The following is a 24171-nucleotide window of genomic DNA, read 5'->3' on the forward strand; positions in this document are numbered from 1 at the left end:
ATCCCTTTGATTCTATGGGGTAATTTTTCAGCGTGTATGAGACATGCCACATCATGCAGCATATATGGAACAGCCCAATGATCACTTGGTGAAATTTGGCAGCCTTGTACCAACAATGAAAAAGTTGATTTCACTTGTTTGAAAGGGTATGGCCTGTGTCTTATGAGATAAAGAAGGGATACTGGGAATCATCTTATTGATTATACTGCAAAATCAAACAACAGAGAAAGAAAACTACACTAGTCTTCTACAACAAACTGATGAAAAATCATGTGAAAGCAGTCTTGATTTAAAAAACAAATTCTTTCATGAAGGCAGTTTACCTGTTCATAAAGGTGTCCTGGCTGAGATAAGCAGCACATTGACCTTAAATGAGAGTGCACTGAAAAGAGTATGTTTTTTGTCTAAGAACATTGTGTTTTTCTGACATACTGAAAAATTTTTAACTTTACCTCGAATGAGTGTATACCCTCTTTGAACATTTTTTTTTTTTTTTGTGGATTGACTGGATTGACTGAAGTTTTATTTACTTGAGACAGTGCATTTTATTCTGATTCCAACAATGTAACCAATTGTATGGTATTAATATTTAAATATATTGTAAAATATTTTCATTTATTCAAATTTAATTTGTTAGTATATTCTTTCCTACGTCAATTTTCAGCAATGACTTTCCTAGTTTCTTTAAAATTTCCTATATTTTCAGTCACTTTTCAGAATGGAGTCAAATTTGTTTAATTTCTTTTACTCTACTTAGTCTTACTCTTCACTACTCTACATGCATGTATGTGTGTATGACTGCAACTTAGTCTCCTATAGCATAATAACACTGTTATAATAATCAAATAATACTTTCTGTGGGTGTATTGTGCCTTAGTTCTTCTCATTAGATGCCTTATACAAAGATTTTACTCCAACATTTTACTTCTTTTCCTTTATCGTAGTATATAATTTGTGTGTCTTGTCTCTCTCTCTCTCTCTCTCTCACTGTACATGTTGTGGGCATCCAGGCATACCTGGACAGACACTGGGGTAAGTCTAATCATATAAAATGTTAAGCGCTCTGCTGTTTTGCTATAAATCAATATCTCCTCTATACATGCTAGGACTGTTTTCTGATTTATCATGAAGCATTGTTTTCTGTTTGACAATAAGTTTCTTTCTGCCCTAGCTATTACAAAAAGTTCAGAATGAATGAAGGAAGTCGGGGAAACAAATGATTGCCTGCAGCACTGATACATACAAAACATATGTAAGCAATTGCAGCAATAATCTGCAATTAACACAGGGAAAGCAGGACCTGAAGTTATACCGGTATGTAGTATCAGTCATCTTGCTGATGCATGACCAAAAAGTTAGTTACAAAAGGTGAGACAGATATGCTGGCCAATACTTAGCTTCACAAAGTAAGAAATTTAGTACAGCCTACATACAATTGTGTAAGCACTTGACAATTTCTTCACTATAGGAACTCTGTTAATTCCTTCTTCAGTGAGGAGAGAAGGATAAGTTGGTTAAGGTAGAAAAGGAAGGTCAGGTGGTTCAGACATCAGGATGAAAGGGCCTAATCTGTTTTGAGGATGAGGGGGAGGGGGGATGGGGGAGGGGGGGGGAGGAGAACAATAGGTTAATCATTTATAGGACACAAGTTTGATATGTTTGTGAATGAAATCCCCTAATTCAGATGTACTTTCTATCATGCTTGAGTGCCAATATATACTGTATCAGCACAAAGGCGTCTATGAGAAATTCTTCCTATCGTGCTACCTGTACAATGGAATTTTTAAATATTTAAAATTAGTTTTTAGCCAAATATCACAAAAAAACACTTTACTTGCCCAATTTTTTATCAGTCGGTTCTTGAATGAAGCACTTTCCATTTTGAACTGCAGATGAAATGGTATTCACAGTTTCATCTGTGCACTCATGGAGGATCTCAATAACTGAAATAAAGTAATGTACATGAGTATCATGGAATTCTTTATCTTAACAAAAAATATTCTGTTGTTAAAGATAAATATATTCTTTTATAATTAAAATGATTAATTTTGTTCATAATGCTCTACAATGCATAGGACTCATGTTTTACTGTTGGAAGATGTTGTAGTTCACAGTCCTAGTTGTAAATCCCTGAAATATTTTTTTCATTGTTTCCACTTTTCAGCTTCAGGTAAATGCAGGAACACTACCTTTGTACCAAGTCTGCAGCTTGCTTCCTGTCTATATGTTTTCCTAGCTCTTCCTGTAGGAGCTAATGATTCATAATTTCTAACTCACCAGGACTGGTAGTAAAAGAAACTGATATAAGTTTTTTTCTGCATAGTTGCCCTTCAGAATTCATGCACTATGTTAATAAGAAATTAAAGCATACTGTTAAACATCACCAGGAGGAATACGATGATGTTGATCTTTTCTGGCTGCTGACAGATCAATAATAGCTTTTAAAACATATTATTGACAAAAAGATTTTATTACATTCCTTGTTTTTTCTTAAGTTACAAGCAGTTTACTTATGCCAGCAAGATGATATTACACTATTCAAAAAGAAATTAGAAGTTGCTGATGAATTAGAAAAGGTAGAATCTGAAGTAGATGTAATAAAACTAGATGAATCACTGTAATTGTGGTTCCAATAGAAGAGGCAGGAAAAGTTATTTTATAAGGTCTAAAGTAAGTAGAAAAAGCATGAGAATTCCACATAATTCCAAAAATTGGAGGATAATATAATGTTTTATCAGGGTGTCTGACTTGATTCAAACATTGTTACAGTCCATCCTGGATTTTCCATTGATTCAAACATTGCTACAGGATTTCAGGAATTATTGTTCAGGATGAGAAACTTAGTGCTAACAAAGACACAGAATAAATTTCTTTTCAAACAGGTTTACAGTGCTGATGAAGCTGGACTATACTGGAAGAGCATGCCCACATAAATTTAAGCATATTGTACTGAAGCATCCATTAAGGCATAAATCTTGCAAAGAAATGTTACCTGTTCTTTGCAGCTCTATTTCATCAGATGAATACAAAATTAAGCCACCCATTGTTGGCAACTTAGAATTAAACAAAATGTTTGTGTACAGTCAAAGGAATAACAAAGTTAATAATACAAGGAAAATGCAAATTAACAGTCACCATTTAGATAACAAATTGAGTTGCACATAGGCACAAGGAAAAGACACTTTTTACAGTGGGTAGCAATTTATCTTTTCCTTATATTGTTGATGTTTCAACCTGGTGTTTCCATTGTTTGAATATCGAAGTTATTACTTTATTTTGTCAATGAAAGTAATCTATTTTTGAAAATACACATATCAAAAAAAGGTTTCCTCGCACTTCTGAAGATAGAAGTTGACTATGGATATTGTGTGGATATTGTATCACAGACACAGTCCCTTTGACCGTTCAGAGATGTCACTGAACCCACCCAAAGATGTAAACAACCATGCATGATCAGCACCTTTTGACAGAGGGGGTCCGACAGCCGATCAGTTCCAGTCATTCTGCCAGGAAGGAGGTACACAGCTTGTGTCGTCTGTAAATCAACAATGCCTAGACATTCAACACAGTGGTTCGATCACGTCTGCATTATTACTTTGTGCCATGAAGGGCTCTCAACAAGGGAACTGCTCAGGCATCTTCGAGTCAACCAGAGTGATGATGTTCGGACATGGAGGAGATACAGAGAGAGAGGAACTGCTGATGACTTGCCTCACTGAGGCCATCCAAGAGCTACTACTGTAGAGGATGGCCACTACCTACGGATTATGGCTTGAAGGAACTCTGACAGCAATGCCACCATGTTGAATAGTGATTTCCTTGCAGCCACAGGACGTTGTGTTATGACTCAAAATGTGCGCAATAGGTTGTATGATGTGCAACTTCACTGTCAAGGTCCATGGTGAGGTCCATCTTTGTAGCCATGACACCATGCAGCATGGTACAGATGGGCCCAACAACATGCCGAATGGACCGCTCAGTATTGGCATCATTTTCTCTTCACCAATGAATGTTGCATATGCCTTCAACCAGACAATCATCGGAGACGTGTTTGGAGGCAACCCAGTCAGGCTGAATGCCTCAGCCACACTGTCCAGCCATTGCAGCAAGGTGGAGGTTCCCTGCTGTTTTGGGGTGGCATTATGTGGGGCTGACGTACACCACTGGTGGTCATAGAAGGCGCCATAATGGCTGTATGATACGTGAATGTCATCCTCTGACCGATAGTGCAATCATATTGGCAGCATATTGGTGAGGCATTTGTCTTCATGGACGACAATTTGCGCCCCCATCATGCACATTTTGTGAATGTCTTCCTTCAGGATAACGACATCAATCGACTAGAGTGGCCAGCTTGTTCTCCAGACATGAACCCTATCGGACATGCCTGGGATGGATTGAAAAGGCCTGTTTATGGATGACATGACCCACCAACCACTCTGAGGGAATCTTCACCGAATTTCTGTTGAGGAGTGGGACAAGCTGGACCAACAGTGCCTTGATGAACTTGTGGATGGTATGCCACAACGAATACAGGCATGCATCAATGCAAGAGGACATGCTACTGGTTATTAGAGGTAAAAGTGTGTACAGCAATCTGGATCCCACCTCTGAAGGTCTCACTGTATGGTGGTACAACATGCAATGTGTTGTTTTCATGGGAAAAAAAGGGGGGGGGGGGCGGAAATGATGTTTATGATGATCTCTATTACAATTTTCTGGTCAGGTTCTGGAACACTCGGAACTGAGGTGATGCAAAACTTTTTTATGTGTGTATAATGTAATAACATATGATCAATCTACTCACCAAGGAGTGGCACGAGAACACACACACATATAAAGTTTAAGAAAATTTGCAAGTCTTTGGAGCCAGTGGCTTCTTCCTCTGGCAGAAGGGTTGAAGGGGAAACAGATGAAGAAAAAGGATGGTGAGTTTTAGAATATGGAGAGAGTTTGGAAAAGTGTCCCAGAACCCTGGGCCAGAGGAAACTTACCAGACAGGTTGAGAAGAAAAGACATTTTTTCTTTCCTTCTCATACCAGCCAGTAAGTCTCCCATGACCTGACATTCTGCGAAACCTCTCCAAACTCTCCCCTTTTCCTAAAACTCAGTAGCCCTTTCCCTTTACTGCTCTTCTTTTCTCTTCAACTCTTCTGCCACAAGAAGGAGCCAATGACACCCAAGTCCTGGAAATTTCTTTAACCATTATACATGTGTGTTCTCCTACCACCACTTGGTGGGTAGATTTTTTCGTCTATTCTGTTACATTATATTATTGCTTTATTAGATGCCTCAATGGACAGTACTCTCTTCAGAGAAAAGTTCTGTTCTATTTTTGTTCCTGTAGTGCATAATTATTTAGAGGGGAAAGGCTTAGCTGAAAGGGCTGTGCTTACACCAGATCATATACCCTGTCATTCTGTAGAAGAAATGCATATTCCAGATGACAGAATTATATTTGTGAGCAGTCTTCAACCTAGTGTTACGTCACTCAAAGCGAACTGGCAAATTTTATTACTGGTTGAATCTCATCCAGCAGTTTTTGCAAAAATACATTCAGATAGCATCTGTTCTAACCCAAGAACACTTTAATTTATTGCCTGAACAGTACACATACATGAAAGGCAACTACAATATATAAGAAATGCACAAGTGGCTGGTAGAGCCTGGTGCTCTGACCTATAAATTCATTATTTCCAAGAGGGGGAATAGCTGGCAAGCTACACACCCTGTTGCTGTCATATCAGCAGCTGGGTGACCTCTAGTGGCTGAATCAAGCACAAACTTCATGTGTGAACTATGAAGCAGTGCACACACAAAATTAATAATTACAGCACTCCTTGTCCTTTGCAAAGAAGTGAGCACTGTGCTCACATCATTTTCTTCTGTTGTCTCACCATGGCCCCTGTTAGCTGAAGGGAGCTCCCACAGCAGAGGAAAAGTTGTGAAAATGTTGGCAGTGGCAGTGAGAAGGCGAGGACACCACCCATGATGCAGGAGATGGCTGGCCAGACAGATGATGTGGGAGTGGCAGAGGCACACCCAGTGCAAAGCTGCCCATGTGGGATTGCAGCTGGTTGACATATCATGATGTCAGCCCCTGAGCCATGTGGACTGCACAGAGATGATGGACTTGGATACTCTTGATTACCACTGGCACAAAACCCATGAGACCAAACAGTTGTGTCAGGCTGGAAGCATTCACTGCCAGTAGTGGCAGATGACCTGGTGTCAGCCAAAGTAGATGTAGCAGAGTCTGGGGCTGATGACCAGGCAAAAACTCAGCCAGACTTTTACCTCCAACATGACTAAAACTCTAAGAACTCAGGAACCAGTCAAGAGCTACTTCCCATGACACATCCAAAATGTATTTTTTCATCTGAGTCTTAAATGTCTGCACTAGTCATTCTGCTTTCTCATTTGATTGAGGTTGGAAAGGAGGAGCCTGACATGGCAAACACTACATTTTTTTAGACGGGCTTCAAATTCTTGCTAAGTGAACTCAAGGCCATCATCAATAATTAATTTATACCGAAGACCTTCTATTTCAAAAATTTTTGACAAAGCAGGAACTGTTACCACTACAGACGTAGACTGACAATGCATCACATACAGAAACTTAGAATAAGCATCAATTACAAGAAGCCAGTAGAAATTCCAATAAGGTCCCACAAAATCTGCATGAATATGATCCCAAGGCTCCTGTGGATCAGGCCACAGTGATGAAGAAGCATGGGGAGACACCTGATGGGTGGCACACTGTGGGCAGGCTGCACCAAATCATACTTTTACCCATCAATGCCTGGCCAAAAATCATATCTGCATGCTAATGCTTTTGTACATGACACTGCCCAGTGACCCACATGTAGTAAGTGCATAACCTCATGCTGAAGGGTGGCTGGGACTACAACCTAAGGAGCTGTATCCTCTGTAGCTTACAGCATCACTCAATCCCATACAGAAAGATGATTTTATAATGCAAAGGAATTTCTCAAAGGATCAGAAGCACAGCCTGGAGCATTATCTGACCAACTGTGTTGCTCAAACGAAAACTTGACTTAAAACAGGATCCACAGCTACTGTGGCTGCAACTGTAGTGCTAGTAATAAGAGAACCACCAACAACATTCTGATCTTCCAATCTAAATTCCTCTTCATCAAAGTCTGGATCGAGATCAGTTGGCAAATGCATTAAGGTGTCAGCTTTTGCCTGTTGCACTGTAGCTCAAACATGTATCTCATATTCGTGCTGTGACAGGAAAAGAGCCCACCACTGTAAGTGATGTGTGGCTTTTTCTGGCAAGGATGACAATGGGCTAAAATGAGGCACCAGTGGGTTGTGGTCTGTGATCAATTGAAACTTAGACCCGTATAGAAAAACATGAAATTTTTTAAAGCTTTCATGACCACTGAGCCTCTTTTCTCTGTTGATATGACTGATTCATTGATTATTTTTGATAATGGAAATTTTATGGTACGCATCCCTCTTTAACTGGGATTTTGTAGTTTTAAATTAGTGTGTACTGGTAACTTGCACCGCCTCTCTTTCTGTTTCTGGATAGCATGCCATTGAGTTGGTAGCTGGTGCTAGGTGAGTGTCAGTCAGACCCTGTCTGACCCCATTTGACTCCTTCAAATTCCATTCTTTTGATATTTAAATCCCCACATAGGATTAAATTTCTTCTTGAACAAGATACCTTAGCTGAAGACTACTTTAGTTTTGGAAAAAAACATGAAAGTTCGTGCCATCACCGGGAGATTGGTACACCCAAAATACAACTATTTTTTGACATGCAATGTTCTCTTACCTCTATTGTCAATAGTTAAAATTGCTTATTTACACTTATACAATAAGTGTCATTTGCAGCTTTAAATGAAATGTCTCTTTTTGCATACTGCTCCCTACATTTCATGGAGACAAACAAGCATCACCATATGAGGTTAAAGCTGAATACAAAATTTCACTTGCTTTGCACCTGTGTTCAGTAAGACTTACAACTAAATCATCTAGTGTTTGCAAATTTACTTCTAGCTGCTGAACTTTGTTTTTTTTTTATGGATTTCATGTTTTGGTGGAAGACTGTTAGTAATGAGTTACACTTGTTGTGGATATTCCCATTGCTGACCTATATCTTTGCTGGAATGATCCTCATTTGTCTCTACTCCTCTTACATCCTTTTGTTATTTTGTAATTTGCCGGCAACACCACCAGGTTGTATTCAGCCTGTTGGTGGGCAGTGGTCATGATATTTTGGCTCATCAGTGTATATATCTATTTTTCAATTTACAAAAATGTTTTTAGTGTTTGCATCAGAACTCTTTTTAAAAGAAACAGTGGCATCTATTGTTGTGATACAACATGCAAACTTAATAGCTCTAGCTCACAGAAAAATGCAAAAGAGGGTGTTTCGCACTGCAATAAATGCTGTTATCAAACTTTCTCCAAGTATAAAAAAGTTAAACAAATAAAAGTAAAAAAGCAAACAAGCATCAAGTCAAGCACTGTTCTGAATGGTACAATGCTCTACCAAACTAAGTCCCATTGCTTATTGGAGGTATACACTACATCTTTCCTTTGAACTGCAAGCCAGATAACCCAGTAACATCCACTAGCACTTACAGTCAAAATGTGGAGCAGAATACATGGTAAAACTTGGCACTTTTCACACACAGAAATGTGTCTTGTTTTAATGTGTCATGAATGTTCATGCCACATTGAAAGGGATAAACATGTTATCACTACAATAATTGAGATTTGACAGCAAGACACCATCATTTCAAATAAGAGTATGAGTAACCAAAACCAGTTGTTCATCGACTCATTATTCTATTATTTTGCTACTCTATCATATGTTGCTTTTATCAGTGTATGTTGCATTCTTTGTGGACATTTTCATGTCTGGTCTCAATGATAAAGACATACAAATGTGGTTGAGGAAAAGAATGTTAACAGGCAGTATGCAATGCAGTACTAACAAGCAACAATATTGACCTAAAATACCCCAAGGAAGAAGACTGTAGGCAAGAACTACTGTTGTGTGTACAAACTAGTTGGTATTTAACAGAACATATGAAATCTTCCAGACAAAATCAGTATATGCAGCCATACTTATGAAGGCCTTTGGAAGGGAAACAGAAAAGCATATAGATGAAAACAGCATTTCCAAATTTTCATAACAGGCTATTTACCTAGAGAGGGAGAGGGAGGGAGGGAAGGGGGAGAGATAGATAGATAGATAGATAGATAGATAGATAGATAGATAGATATATAGATATATATAGAGAGAGAGAAGTTTCACTTTTTCCTGGTACCCCAAATCATCTACCTCTTTCTTCCTCTTGTTTCTCTTCACTGTTACACTCTTCTTGAAGAGTGAAGTATGAAAAATATGTTAGTTTGTGATTAAGTGTTAGACTAAGATGAAAACCCCAGAACAAGACAATAAATTATAGGCCCTCAGGTACCATTCAGTGTTTTTGAGTGCTCCTGTCTGCCTAATCAACATCTTTCTACTATTTAACGAATAAATCTTTCAACCCATTTGTATTCAGAATATAATTCATATTTGATATCCTCTTGTTCTTTCATTTCACATTCATTTATATGACTGTCTCACAACAACACTATTTTAATTCCTACAGGCCTATGCACTTCACTTACACACTTCATTTCTCTTTCTGTGGCAATGGCCATTGAAGTCCCACACAGCCTTCATTGTCACCACAGTAAGTTTATTCTTGCCCTTTATTATTTTTGTTGAAATACTGATTTCAAATACATCTTCTGTTAAATATTTTCTTATTTGGGTAGTACTTAAAACGGACTATGACTGGCCTGAATTTTTGATCCTTCTATAGTCAAATATTAGTCTTTTATATTAAGCCATAGAAAAACTGCAGATAAGGAGTGCTCATTAATTTATGACCAGTATCAACAAAATAAGACTTTTTTATTTTGTGGGAACAGACTTAATATTTCAGTTTTTACCAGGGGCACATAGAATATGCTATGTAGGGACCACAACCAGTGAGAATTGGGCAGAGAAGTGGAGTAATTGTCTACTTGTCTTGTCTGTTTACACCCCACAGTTTTATCTGGGAGAATGTCACTGTTTTATCAAGAACACTTTTATGGAATGTATATGCAGTGCCACCAAGAGAGAAGTGTTATAGTCATTTGGCACTTGAACCATGTTGTACAAAATATCCAGTTTGTGGAACCATACTTGTGTATAAGAATATCCACTGGGCACTGGCAGCCCCAGCTCTATCTCTTTGCTAATAAACTGTACTTGGGTAGGAAGGTAGTGGATAATGTGAAATAAGTCAATAACGCACCAAGCACTGCCTGTTTCACTGCTTCTGGGTCACATATTTTCTAATGTTGTCAATACATATCATACTATTTAACAAGGAGCTACAATAAAGTCTCAGTTTCTATTAATACTTGATAATTATCAACAGTGCATATACTGTGTCTCTTGCTCGCAAACCTTAACATTTATTCTGATAATCTAAGAAACAGGAACATGAACATGACTCCAATATAACTTATAAACCAGTTCAGTGATCATTGGTCTGGTACACAATCCAAGTTGGGTATGGCTGTAAGACAGATTCTCACAGTTCTTTAGATTAATTCAAACTGGTTCCCCATGTCTGCCTCAGAGAACACAATACACAAACATTTAAATTAACACACAAAACAAAATTTATATGATTTACAGGCACATTACAATGTCTACTCTGAGTCAATAATGTGAGTCCATAGAAAAGGCCATTCTCCTTCACAGAGGAGCACCACTATCTTGCGCAATGTTGTCATAACTAAATTTACTCAGCAGGAAATGCCAATCTGGTGTGGTGGCAAGGGGGGCCTTAGCCCCCCCCCTCCCCCCATGGAGTATCATATTACACAGGATAAAATGACTTCAGAAATTAGTGAATATGTTACTCCAACAGATTCAATCATTTTTTTTAATAATTATGTAGCAATATAGGTTATAATGTATTTCAAACACATTTTAACAAAAGAATAAGAGTGGAAAATAGCCTACTATCTAAACCAATAAATATCGTTTAACTTAAAATAGGCATCTTGTTATTTATTAAAACACATTTTTTACCCTGAACGCCAAAACAATTACCAAAAATTGCTTTAAGCAACACTAAATTTTACCAGTTTGTTGGTAGAGTCCCCAAACTCTCCTTTTGTTAAACAATATTCCATTCCTCCAACCTATCTTATTTATCACACTGAACTGCATGTAATCTAGTCTAAGTATAAACTATTTCACAGACTACTACACACCACTGCTACAAGTTATAAACATTAATGTATTGCTGTTTTAGTAGCTTGTACACGAGTATTTTACTTACTCCTTTGCTGTTTAAAGAAGTAAGTTTAGGGCAAGAAATCCATTTCCTAACAATTCAAAATAAACCATATTTACTAAAATATTTCCTACATTAATTCAAGTACTGTGCTTGTTAATTTACTGGAACCAGTAAATTTATTGCTTACTTGTTTAAATGGAAATTTGTTTTATTAATTATTATAGTTATAACATTTTATTACTGAGGATCTGAGCTAATGAATTCTCCACAATGATTGTTACATGGTTGTCACTTGTGCAGTATGTAGTATTATTAGCAGTCTATGAACAGAGAATTGGAGTGTGGTACTTACCATAGTCAGCAGGGTTGTAAGTTGTTGGGCAATGGAATTCAAGCGAGGCCAAAAATGGAACAAGTTGCAGTGCCGTCCCTTGATATGCACAACGCCCTCTAGTCATTAAGTACACCTGCAAATGGAAAATATACAGTGACTCTGGGTTATTTTTCAGTTTCCTTTCAGGCAGCTACTCTAAATTTAACAAATTTCTTATGCTTAATACATAATTTGTACATTTGTGACTATGATTATAATTTGTAAGCACAACAGGTAAGAAATCTGTCACCTGGCATATAAAAACTAATATTAACTTCAAGTGATGATCTACAATGTGCTTGGTAACCTCTAGTTGCCACACCAATTGTGCCAGTACATGGCAGGAAAGCTCAGGAGGTGGCACCACCAGATGCTGCAGACAGCTGTGCCTCCTGGGCAATGCACAGAGCCTTTATCCACTACCATAATGTGGAGAGAACTATGATTTGGCTACCTAACCCCAGTCTGGAGTGCACTCTTTATCATTTTGTAATTTTCTTTGTACTGATTACCATACTTTACTCTCAGATCTTGGATTGTTTCCTCGGCATCAGTGTAGCTATGCTCACAAACTCTGTATTAGTTGCAACTGTGATGTATGTATTATAGTGATTTTCTGTTTATTGGTGTTCCCAATTTTGTGAGTTACAGTAGAAAGGGTGATAAGTAAGGCTTATTCTACATGCAATTCATGCCAAATTCAAAAAATTTTTCAGCCTATTGTCAACATCGTCGATATACTTACAGAAGTGCTTGGTGCACACTCTGCTGTTTATAATACATTTATTCACAACTGGGTTTGATGATTGATCATATTCACAATAGAAAAGTCACAGTTTTTTCTGTTGTGAAGATGATCAGGGATCGAAACAGGTTGTGAATAAATATATTGTAAAACAGCACAGTGTGAACCATGCTTTCATGCAACATTGTGGCAATGTCAACAGGCACAGCTGTGGATGTCATTTTACAATGTTTACTACAACAGCAACTGGAATCCTAACAGAGCGTAGAAATGTGGCAGTGGGAGCATACAGCCCTGCTGGGCAAGGTGTTGATGGGCCTGTTATTGAGACCTCATGCCTTACTTGCCTATCCACTACTATTCCCTGCCTACAGTGCTGCAACAGAAGACAGACTCTTATGGAAAATGCCTTTGGGAACACTTCACAGCCTTTGAGGTAATAGCACTGACTCCACTACAGCCAGTTTTTTACTGTCAAATCTCAGGAACCTTATGTTGATAGCATGGTGTGAGATGCTATTATACAGGCAGCCTCCAGTAAGGAATTACATCAGCAAGAATTGCAATTTGTGAATCCTTCTTTAGATGTAATACTCAAGATAGCGCAAAATTTTGAAGTTTCTAGTGTCGCTGGCCATCAGATTCATGGGCTGACATAGCCTTGGTCAGTTCAGACAGCAACAGTTACATTCTAGCATGCCCTTGGAGCTGGAGGTTGTGGCAGTGCAGCAGGTTTGGCTGATGTGTTCCCCAAAAACAAGGCCTCAGCAAAAAATTTCCCCATTGTCTGCTGCTTCATGTCATCTCATCAATGACAAGAGGCAACAGATATCACTTCTTGGCCAGTTTACTGTAGCAATGACATACAAAGCAGTGGTTAGATCAATGGCAATTTTAGTTGCGCACAGCAATTTTATAGGAACTTTGGTTTGGATGCTTCCCACTATTTTGGCTTTACAATATCCAACTCTGTTAATTTAGTGTTGGATCTTGTATTATATCAAGAACTGGACATTTTGTGTAAAGAAGTTTTGTCCGTGTTTTCGCCGGCTTAGGTAAGCCATGGACCATATTGCACACATTACTCTCAAGCCATAGTATGACCTCATTTTCCCCTGTACGTTATCTATCCCACAAGCACTTTGCGCTTAAGTAAAAGAAGAATTAGACAGATAGGCAGCTCTCGGTGTGATGAAACCCGTTTCATTTGATCAAAGGTCTACGCCTCTGATCATTATCAAGAAAGTGGTGGGAAAACTCTTCCTTTGTGGTGCCTTCAAGGTGACAGTGTATTCCTAGTCTATGGCTGATACATACTCCGTTTGTTACTTGAACAAACTTATAACAGAACTGGTGAATGGACAATGTTTTTTGAAACTCAGTTTGTCAGCAGTATACTTACTGCTACCACTTGATGATGACTCATGTCATCATCTTGTCCTGAACATGCCATACAGCCTGTAACAATAGAACTATTTGGTATTTGATGTGTTAACCTGCTATTTTTCACTGTCACTTGGAACAGCTTCATCAATGAATTCAATGTTGGATGAATTACCTCAATGACTTTATCATTACCAGTACCACTACTGAGGTCCATCTTCAAAACCTTTGGCTTTTATTTTCACACCTTGACAAACACAGGTCATAAGTGCAACTTAAATATGTCACAGTCTTTCCCTGTCTTTCTAAAGTACCCAAGACATTATTTTTTGGGGGAGATCCAACTGAGACTGCCACATAGCAGCTACTGTGGGCCACATGCTGTCATCTAATGTGAAGGAACTCTAAGCATTCTTAAGCAAGGCTGCATAGCACCACAAGTTCCTTTTGCAGGTGGCTTTGGTTTCCTTCTGTTACAGTGTAAATTCAAGTGCCAGCATGCCAGTCAGGAATGAAAGAAGAGGCATCTATGACAAGGGATCAGTCAGTCACATGCTGACTGGACCTCCCTCCAGGACAACAACACAACAGCGGCAGCCCCTACGTGAAAAGGACATAAGCACTGCAGCCGACTGGTGATGGCCCAGTTCAATAGTGGCTTCAATAAGAGGCTCTTGTATAGTTGCGTCAACTCCATTCACTTCACTTTTAATCTCTTATGTGACACAGACGTTGAATTGTTTATACTGAAGAAGATTAATTTGTATGTCACCCTATGATTGTGAAACATCTGTGTGATTGCAGAAGTTAAGTATTGCATTTTTTCTTTTGCAATAAAATGCATTAATAGGGTTTTTTTGATTGTAAAGCAGGTTTCCTAGACACTCCATCTACCCCCTAAATCAGCTACTGGAGAAAGGTGCAACATTTGTATGGACCATGCCTGTGATCAGTAACTCTAGAAATTGCAAGATGGTTTACATTTTTCCCCCTTTTTTGCGACCTATAAGCCAGGGCTCCAATATGTGACAGACATATCATGGTTATGGCATGGGGGCCATAATGTTTTAATGTTGCATAGATATTACAGAACAGCTCACCATGTTTGCATCAAAGATCCTGAACAATGCACGGAAGAATTATTCTCCAATTAAGAAGAGGGCTCTCACCAGTATCTAAGCTATTAAGAAAATTTCATGTGTTCCTATATGGTGTTATGTTTCAGTTGATAACTTATCAGAAGCCATAAGTGTCTCTTTCTAGTCCTGTGGCACACTTTGCAGACAAGACAGGACAGATTGCAATGATAACCCTGTTTCTGAGTAGATACAATGAGATTGATTTCTGACCCACAGAAAATAATTTGACACCAATGCTCTATCACATTTGTTGACGAGTCCTGACCATAGTTTTTCCTACTTTTGATCAAGATGAAGTGTTTTGTTTTCTACCTCTCTGAGGAAACACACCCTACAGCGGGAGGATTTGAGATTACCAGCTTTTGCATCGATCAATCCATCTTAGCCAACCCTGTTCTTTGTCAAGTGATCTCTGACATGATGGTCACGTCCCATCCACAGTTATGTTTTGTTGTGACAGACTCATTGTCATCAATGTTGGACTTTTGTTGTCTACAGAAAACACTGCTCCATAATGGTTCTACCTGTAGATTTTCCATGATTTCTGTGCTCACCATGGTATACAGCATGTTCATGCACCCCTATTCCACCTTCAGATAATTGGAGAGGCAGAAAGCCTCATCAACAAGCTTAAGACACAGATACCTTGGCAGATGTTATAACTTGGCAGATGTAGCACCCACATGTTTTTTGAGTCCTAAAAGTCTACACCTATTAATGAGAAGAGCTCAGCAGAGATCTTGCATGGCCACCATCCAAAGACAGAACTGAATCTCCTGTTCCTCACACTGAGGCCTTACAGGTTTCATCCAGCAACTATGTTCATAGGACACTGGTCCAAGCCTAAGGCTTTGGTCAGTGTGTGTTGGATCCAGCGGTCATCTGCAGCCACTGCAGTCAACATGTCTACATGATTCAGATGGCTCACAGAATGGCATTGCAGCACTGCAACCAGCTTCACCCCCCCCCCCCCCCCCATCCCCCAATGGAGTCCAATCCTAACCTCATAACCCCATTTTCCTCCTTCCTTCCCCCTCCACCTCTACATCTCCTCTTCCAAGTTCATCCACTCTTCCATTTACTGGACCTCATACCTCTCCTATGTCACCAGAGGCCTACGCCCTGTATCTGCCATCATATGTGGTTGTGCCTCCTTCACCATAATTTGCTCTCATTTACGACCCAGCACTGGTTCAGCAGAACCTGGACCCAGACATACAGATACAGCAGATGCAGGACCATCAAAATCTGCCAGCACCACCTCCATCGAAGACAGTTGCCAGATCAACTTGAGAGAGTTCATTCCTCATCGGTGTCCCTGGCCATGGCATTCATCCTGTGGGTGTCTGCCCATAGTAGTCCCATCAACATGAGGGCTACTTCTCACCCTCTTTCTCTGTGCTGGTCAACAGGGAGCTTTTCACAGTGAGGAGCCCTCTAACTGGGAACCTGTGAAGAAATTGATATAGCCCTCCTGGTCTCTAAGTCCCATCTCATGCACTGAGGTAGGTGTGCTGTGGTGACAACAGCATACAGGTGCTCCAATGAGATTAGTGGTCTGTGGTAACCCACAGTTACCACACAAATCGTGCTGGTTCCTTACTATCCTTCAGAAGTTAAGGATGAAGAATTAGAATTACCCAAACAACTTATTTCTTTACTGGATCCAACCGTTGCCACTCTGGTCTCACCTTTCCCTGGAAAGGCAACTGATGATGTAATGTCTTTTTTGGATGACCTGCAATGAACAGGCAGCAGTGGGGGATGGTCATGGAGTCAGTTGCTGCAGGTGACAAAGTTACTTTTGGTGGGAAAATCCAAGGGAGGGTTATGACGTGTGCAGATATTTGACAAGCTGAAATAAGGCCTGCTACAAAGGTAGAAGAAGTCAAACAGTGTGAGATTTTTCAATAACAGTCTGGCAGACAGATTTCATAAAGCGAAAGTGATGACATATGAATTAGGGAAGAGTGACAAGGCAAACAGTCATATTCTAGGAAGCAGAACAGAGGACATTGGATGCACTTTTAAGGAGTGTGCTGTTTGGTGTGTGAAGAAGGGTGAGACCAAGCACACCAAAGGGTTCATACTCTGTGGTCAGAATAGCCTCATATTTGGAAGAAATTGATGTAATAATAGGAATGTGGAATAAGAGAAGAATATTTTCTGCAAACATTTGGTGTCATAGGTGTGAGAAGACAGGTCATGTGCAGAGGCAATGTCACCAAACTGAGTGTATTAGAAGTGGTGTGACTGGGCACCACCAACACATTGTAGGAATGATAAAGAGAAGCAAGAAACAAATAAGCAGCTGTTAAATGTTGGTGGAACAAATATGGATGCAGAGGCAAAATGATGTATTATGGGATTAGTGAAAAGTAGAAATCAAAAGTTTTCATTGGACACACTGTAGGATAGAGGGAACTGAACCCTCCACACTAAAATTTAAGTGGGGTTGTAAATAGTGACGTTGAATACATGGGCTCAGCAACAGTAAATTTTCAGCTTGGGATGCAGCATTTTACACAGTGCATAGAAACTTTACTCCAGATAAGTGAAGTTTATTGCATGATCTTAGGATTAGAGTTTCTGACGGTACAGCATGAGAATTGATTTTTTGTAAACACATATGAAAGCACTTGGATAGGAAAGTTGTATCTGTTAATGTGTATAATTTTGGCACTGATGGGAGCAGAGCTGACTAAAGGAATGTTGGTAGCTAATTTGGTAGTCATAGCTAATGTGGATAGGGGCTCAGTAAGTGTGCACCTAGATGATATGTAAACCACTGATAAATCTGTGTTGTGTAATAAAACAGAGCATCTTTAAAGTACAGACAGATTGGAAATGGAAAAATAATTGTTTTAATTTGGGTATGCTTTTTCCCTTGAGGGCTTTTATCATTGACATCTATAACACAACACCATATCTCTACAGGAATTGAGGAACTAGTTGACCATAAAACTTACTGCATTTTGTGATGTGTGCAATTAGCATTGGAAGAATTCATTAATGAAGAAGTATTGCATAGAGTAATAGAGGAGAACTCTAGTCCATGGGGGCAGCCATGGTGGTCATGCCAAAGAAGTAACCAAATGGTACTAAGAGATATAGATTCTGCTGTGACTACAACCATCTTAATAATGAAACTGTAACTGATACATATCTGATACCAAATATCACTGAGACTATTAACTTAAGGCACTGCAAGTACTTCTCTACCTTGGATCTGAGGAGTGGGTACAATCACATAGATGAATTCCCTGAATACTATTAAAGACAGCATTACTAATCCCCTGGGGCCACTACCAAAGTTTTTGGATGCTGTTTGGGTTGAATAATGCTCTGGCATTATTTCAGCACTTGATAGATGGGACTGAAGCTTCAACTGTGCATGGTATACCTAGAAGACAGGTTTTCATGAAGGGTATAGCACAATACAGCCAACAGTTGTGATAGGTTTTTAGAAGGTTATGAGCACTGCATTTAACTCTAGGCATGAAAAATATCACTTTGGTTTACAAGAAGTAGTATGCTTGGGACATGTGATTAGTAGTGGAGGAGTAAGGGTGGTACAGAGAGTACGGGTATTCCCACTTCCTAGTAAATACTAAGGAGTTGCAGTCCTCCTTGGGTTTAGCAAATTATTACAGAAAATATGAGAAAGAATTTGTAAATGGTGTGACACCACTTATGCAACTATAGAGAAAGGACATAACGTTTGAATGGATGAAGGAAATAGTGGATGAAGGAAAGCGAAGATACATTTGTAGAGTTGAAGGGAGAGTTTACATTAAGTCCTGTACTAACTTTTCCAAACTACAAAAAAAGAGTTTATTTTGTCATGTGTTGCATACAGTAAAGTTATGGGGTGTGTTCTGACAAGGAAACATTCCTAGGGGTAAATAAATGATGCTGATAAAACTTGGCTTGTATGTAGAGGGATCAAAATAATGCAACACATATTTTTTTGGTTTTTCCAAGCTTTATTTGTAATGATAAAATACATTCTGAAATCTAATTAGGCATATTAATTTTGGAAGGAGCATCTTAGATACCACAAATTTGTATTTCATATAAAAGTTGAAATGTAACTAATGTTCCTGAAAACTGTATAATCAACTTATGAAATAAATAGTAATTTTGCTAAATACTCCAATAATATTAATTATTTCCACAAAATGAAAAAAACAAATTAAAAGGATAGTTGCTACTCACAATATAGTGGAGATGCCGAGTCCCAGATAGGGACAACAAAAAGCCTGTCACAAAATAAGTTTTCAGCCAACAAGGCCTTTGTCAAAAATAGACAAAACACACACACACACACACACACACACACACACACACACACACACACACACACACACACACACACACGACCACACACACGACCACAGTCTCTGGCAGCTGAAGCCAGACTGTGAGCTCCTGCACGAGCGTCACGATGGGAGAGGCAACTGGGTGGGGGTAAGGAGGATACTGGGTGGGGAGGGATAGCAGGGTAAGTGTGGGGGACAGTAAAGTGCTTCTGGGGAGCATGCAGGGACGAGACGACGAGACAGAGAGAGGGTATGGCAGCTAAGTGCAGTAGGGAGGTTAGGCGAAAGGCCGTGGGGTGGGGATAGTGGAAAAGAAGAGAAGTAAAACACTGGGTGCGTTCATGGAATAGAGGGCTGTGTAGTGATAGAATGGGAACAGGGAAGGGGCTAGATGAGCAAATGACTAACAAACGCTGAGGCCAGGAGGATTACGAGAACCTAGGATATAGTGCAGGGAGAGTTCCCAACTGCACAATTCAGAAAAGCTGGTGTTGGTGGAAAGGATCTATATGGCACAGGTTGTGAGGGAAGACAATGAAATGAAGAACATCATGTTGGGCAGTGTGCTCAGTAACAGGGTGGTCCAGTGGTTTCTTGGCCACAGTTTTTCAGTGATGATTCGTACAGACAGACTGCTTGTTGGTTGTTACTCCCACATATATATGGGCACAATGGTTGCAGCTTAGCTTGTAGATTACATCACTGGTTTCATTGGTAGACCTGCCTTTAATGGGACTGGAGGTGTTTCTGACAAGACTGGAGTGGATGGTAGTGGGAGGATGTATGGGACAGGTCTTGCATCCAGGTCTCTTACAGGAATACGAGCCATGAGGCAAGGGTTTGGGAGCAGAGGTTGTGTAGGTATGGATGAGGATATTGTGTAGGGATCGTGGAATACCACTGTGGGGGAAGAATAGTGGGCAAGACATTTCTAGTTTCAGGGCATGATGAGAGGGGGTTGAAACCCTGGTGGAGAATGCCATTCAGTTGCTCTAATCCTAGGTAGTACTGAGTTACGAGAGGAATGTTCCTCTTTAGGCCGATGGTGGGACTTCAGGAGTTGATGGGCTATTGAAAAGATAAGGCATGGGAAATTTGTTTTTGGACAAGGTTGGAAATAATTATAGTCAGTAACAGTGAGACATGTATTATGGGTGGCTAGCCTGTATGGCATGTATGTATATGTATGTACCTTTCCCAATGCCCAATGGATTCCAAACCAATGATCTCCTTAGTCACCATGATTGACTATGTCTTCACCCACAATTACTTCTCCTTTGAAGGCATTACCCACAAACAAATCTGGGGCACAGATATGTGCATCCACTTGCCACTATCCTATGACAACCTACTCATAGGCCATACAGAGGAATTTATCCAAAACACCCAGAATCCTAAGCCCCTCACCTGGTTCAGATTCAATGATATCTTCATGATCTGGATTTTGTGTGAGGACACCCTATCCACATTCCTCCAGAAAATGAACACCTTCTCCCACTTTTACTTCACCCGGTCATACTCAACCCATCAAGCCACCTTCCTTGATATTACCTCCATATCAAAGATGGCTACATCAGTACTTCTGTCCATATCAAACCTAACAACCACCAGTAATACCTCTTTTTTGACAGCTGCCACCCATTCTATGCCAAGAAGCCTCTTCCATACAGCTTAGCCATACGTGGCCATTACATCTGTAATTTCAAGCAGTCCCTTTTGAAATGTAGTGAGAGTTTCACTGAGGCCTTTACAGACTATAATTACTCTCACAACCTTGTACGAAAACAAATCTCCCATGCTTTATTTTTCCAGTCATCCACCACCTCACGAAGTCCCACCATCTGACCACAAAGGAGCATTCCCCTCATAACTCAGTACCACCCAGGATTGGAGCAACTGAATTACATTCTCTGCCAGGCAGGATCCGAATGTGCGACCATAGCAGCAGATTCCAGACTGAAGTGCCTTTCGGCCACAGTGGTCAGAGATAAAAGCGTTCATCGGTATTTTTTTCATGAGTGGTGTCTTGAAAGATTCTGGCTTACGTCAAGATGATATGTTTTCCGAAATGTACAGACCACCGATCTTTCGTTGAGCTATGTCCCAGGAAAGATTTACATTCCATCTACAAAATTTGAGATTCAGTGATAAAAGTACTTGGGAGTCTAGGAAACTGAAGATAAATAAATCCAGAAAATATAGGATACTTTGGTAAGTCACTGTTTGCAGTATTATAGCCAATCAAGTATTTGACGATGCATGAAACATTACTGAGTTTCTGTGATCGGTGTCCCTTGAGAATGTTCACACCATCGAAACCTGATAAGTACGATCGAAAAATAGTCTCATTGTGTGACGCCAGTACGTTCTATTTCATTTCAGGCATTCCATATACCGGTACTGAGGAAAAGAGCAAACAAACAAGAAGGATGATTTATGCATACCGACCCAGTATGTTGCTAGACTTACCTGACTTACCTGAGAGGGAGCGATCGAAATGTGACAACTGATAACTGTTTCACTTCATACGAGTTGGCCGAGAATTGTTTGAGAGAAAACTTCTATTAGTCGATACACTACAAGAAAAGAAGCATGACATACTACTATCCATCTTATCAACGGCCCCACTGGAACTAGAAACTTTGTTTATCAGGACTACAAAATGTTGGTTTCTTTCACCCCTAAAAAGTTGTCCTAATGTCAACAATGGAATCCAGCGGAACAATAAGCGATGAGTCAAGCAAGCCAGAGACTGTTGAATTCTGTAACCTAACAAAAGGTGCAGTAGGCATGTTGGACAAACTTTGCAAAGACAAGACCACCAAAAGGAAAACCCTAAAGTGGCCATTGAGATACTTCTTCAGAATGCTAGACATCGCAACTGTGAACAGTTTCTTTCTTTTTTTTCCCCAACTGTAATACGATCCAAGATTCATTCCCTGCATGTGCACGGGACACGTTTCTAAAAAATCTCACGTCGGATTTGACCAAATCTGTGATGGAAAAGAGACCGCCCAGCCAACCTACTAATTTCGAGAGCTTTTCATTTGACAATTGCCGAGTTGTTAGGAAAACAAGAGGAACAGTCCACTGTCACACACAGTCAGAATTGCAGACAAAACGAAGAAGAAGTAACTTGCGGGATCCTTCTAAAGACAGAAAGGGAAATGAATTTTACGTCGAATGAGCATAAAACAGTATTTTGTGTTAAATGTGTGACAGTTTCTGGAAGCATTTCGTTTTTCCTTATATTGTTTTGTCTTTTGTCAAAAAAGACAGGAACTGTTTCATTTTGTGTAGGTGTTTTGATTTGAATTAGGTGGCCAATAAGGGTTAACGCTTATATGTGATGTCTACAAACAGGATTTTTCTCATGTAACATATTATCAACAAACTTTATTGTTCAATAATAGTACCTATATCCACGTGAACCTCATCGAAGAGAGAGCGGGTCAGATCCGACCTAACCGTACGGCCTATTTCGTCCCAGCCATTGTAGTGTTTATGGGTTAAGAAGACTGTGATGCGCAATTGGAATCCGCTACAATGGGATACCCCTTGTTATTAGAAGAAAGAACGTCTCTCATTTTATTATCATGATCATTTCTCCCTGTGTATATAGGCACCTGTAAAATATTTTCGAATTCGGCGGAGAAAGTTGGTGATGGAAATTTCGAGAAAAGATCGCCTTGCAACGAAAAAGACATTGTTTAAATGATTGCTACACCAATTCGTGTATCATATTCGCGGCACTTTCTCCCTTATTTCGCGATGATACAAAACGGGGTGCCTTTCTTTGAGCTTCCTCAATGTATTCCGGTAATCCTATCTGGTAACAATCACCTACCACACAGCAGCACTCCAAAGGAGGACACACAAATCTAGTGTAGGCAATCTCTTAAGCAGATCTATTGCATTTTTAAGTGTAGTGACTATAAACAGAATTCTTTGGTTCGCTTTCCCCACGACATAACCTATGTGATCGTTCCAGTTTAAGTTAGTTTTGAGTGTAGTCCCTAAGCACTTAGTTGAATTCAAAGCTTTTACATTTGTGATTTATCGTGTAGCCGAAATTTTGCGGATGCCAACCTCATGAAGATGACTTCACAGTTCTCGTTATTTCGAGTCAACTGTTACTTTTCTCACCATAAAGATATCTTGGCTAAATCATCTTAAGATCCAATGACTTTACAAGACTACAAACAGTCTAAGAGACCTGATCGCATTTTCTCCTAAATCGTTTAAGCAGATCAGGATACAGTAGAAGCTTGAGTCAGTTTCGCTGACTTCCACTGCGACTCCTGCCTTTGCAGCGATATCGTCCTCTATGCACAGCATATATACAAGTAATCACAGATGGGTTTATCGCATTTTCTTCTGGATCGATGCAACTACGAAATGTTCCCTGAAAGCGCCGACTGAAATGTGATCCCGTAGAGTGATGCCATCTTTCCATCTAAGAATCTTAGCCGGTCGGAGTGGCCGAGCGGTTCTAGGCGCTTCAGTCTGGAACCGCGCGGCCACTACGGTCGCAGGTTCGAATCCTGCCTCGGGTATGGATGTGTGTGATGTCCTTAGGTTAGTTAGGTTAAGTAGTTCTTCTAGGGGACTGATGACCTCAGATGTTAAGTCTCATAGTGCTCAGAGCCATTTGAACCATTTTTAAAAGAATCTTAGTCTCCATGACCCCCAATCTCGTTCTGCCTCTTTTGCAGTTGGCCAACCCTCGATGCCATAGAGAGCAACAGGACAGATGACAGTACAGTATCTCTTAGACTTTAAATGATCCCTAGTCCGACGATCACAGGTGACACCTGTTATCGTTCGCCACCTCATCCAGGCAGCCTGCGTCCTTGCCTTGACTGCGTCTATA

General features: G+C 39.8%; 1 protein-coding gene across 2 annotated transcripts in view; it reads right to left on the reverse strand.

Moving 5' to 3' along the window:
• Nucleotides 1-24171, reverse strand: part of LOC126195008 (ATP-binding cassette sub-family G member 1-like) — a 361717-nt gene that overhangs the window by 54075 nt on the left and 283471 nt on the right. For both annotated transcript variants that reach the window (XR_007538545.1, XM_049933433.1), the window contains exons 6-7: nt 11689-11803; nt 1839-1943 (exon numbers count right to left, since the gene is read on the reverse strand). Coding sequence is in view for 1 of the 2 variants with exons in the window: in XM_049933433.1 (XP_049789390.1) it covers nt 1839-1943; nt 11689-11803 (220 nt within the window). In the remaining variant the exon portion in view is untranslated. The remainder of the gene's footprint in view (nt 1-1838; nt 1944-11688; nt 11804-24171) is intronic.

This window comes from Schistocerca nitens, chromosome 7 (genome assembly GCF_023898315.1).
Source record: "Schistocerca nitens isolate TAMUIC-IGC-003100 chromosome 7, iqSchNite1.1, whole genome shotgun sequence".
In the NCBI taxonomy this organism is placed as follows: domain Eukaryota; kingdom Metazoa; phylum Arthropoda; class Insecta; order Orthoptera; family Acrididae; genus Schistocerca; species Schistocerca nitens.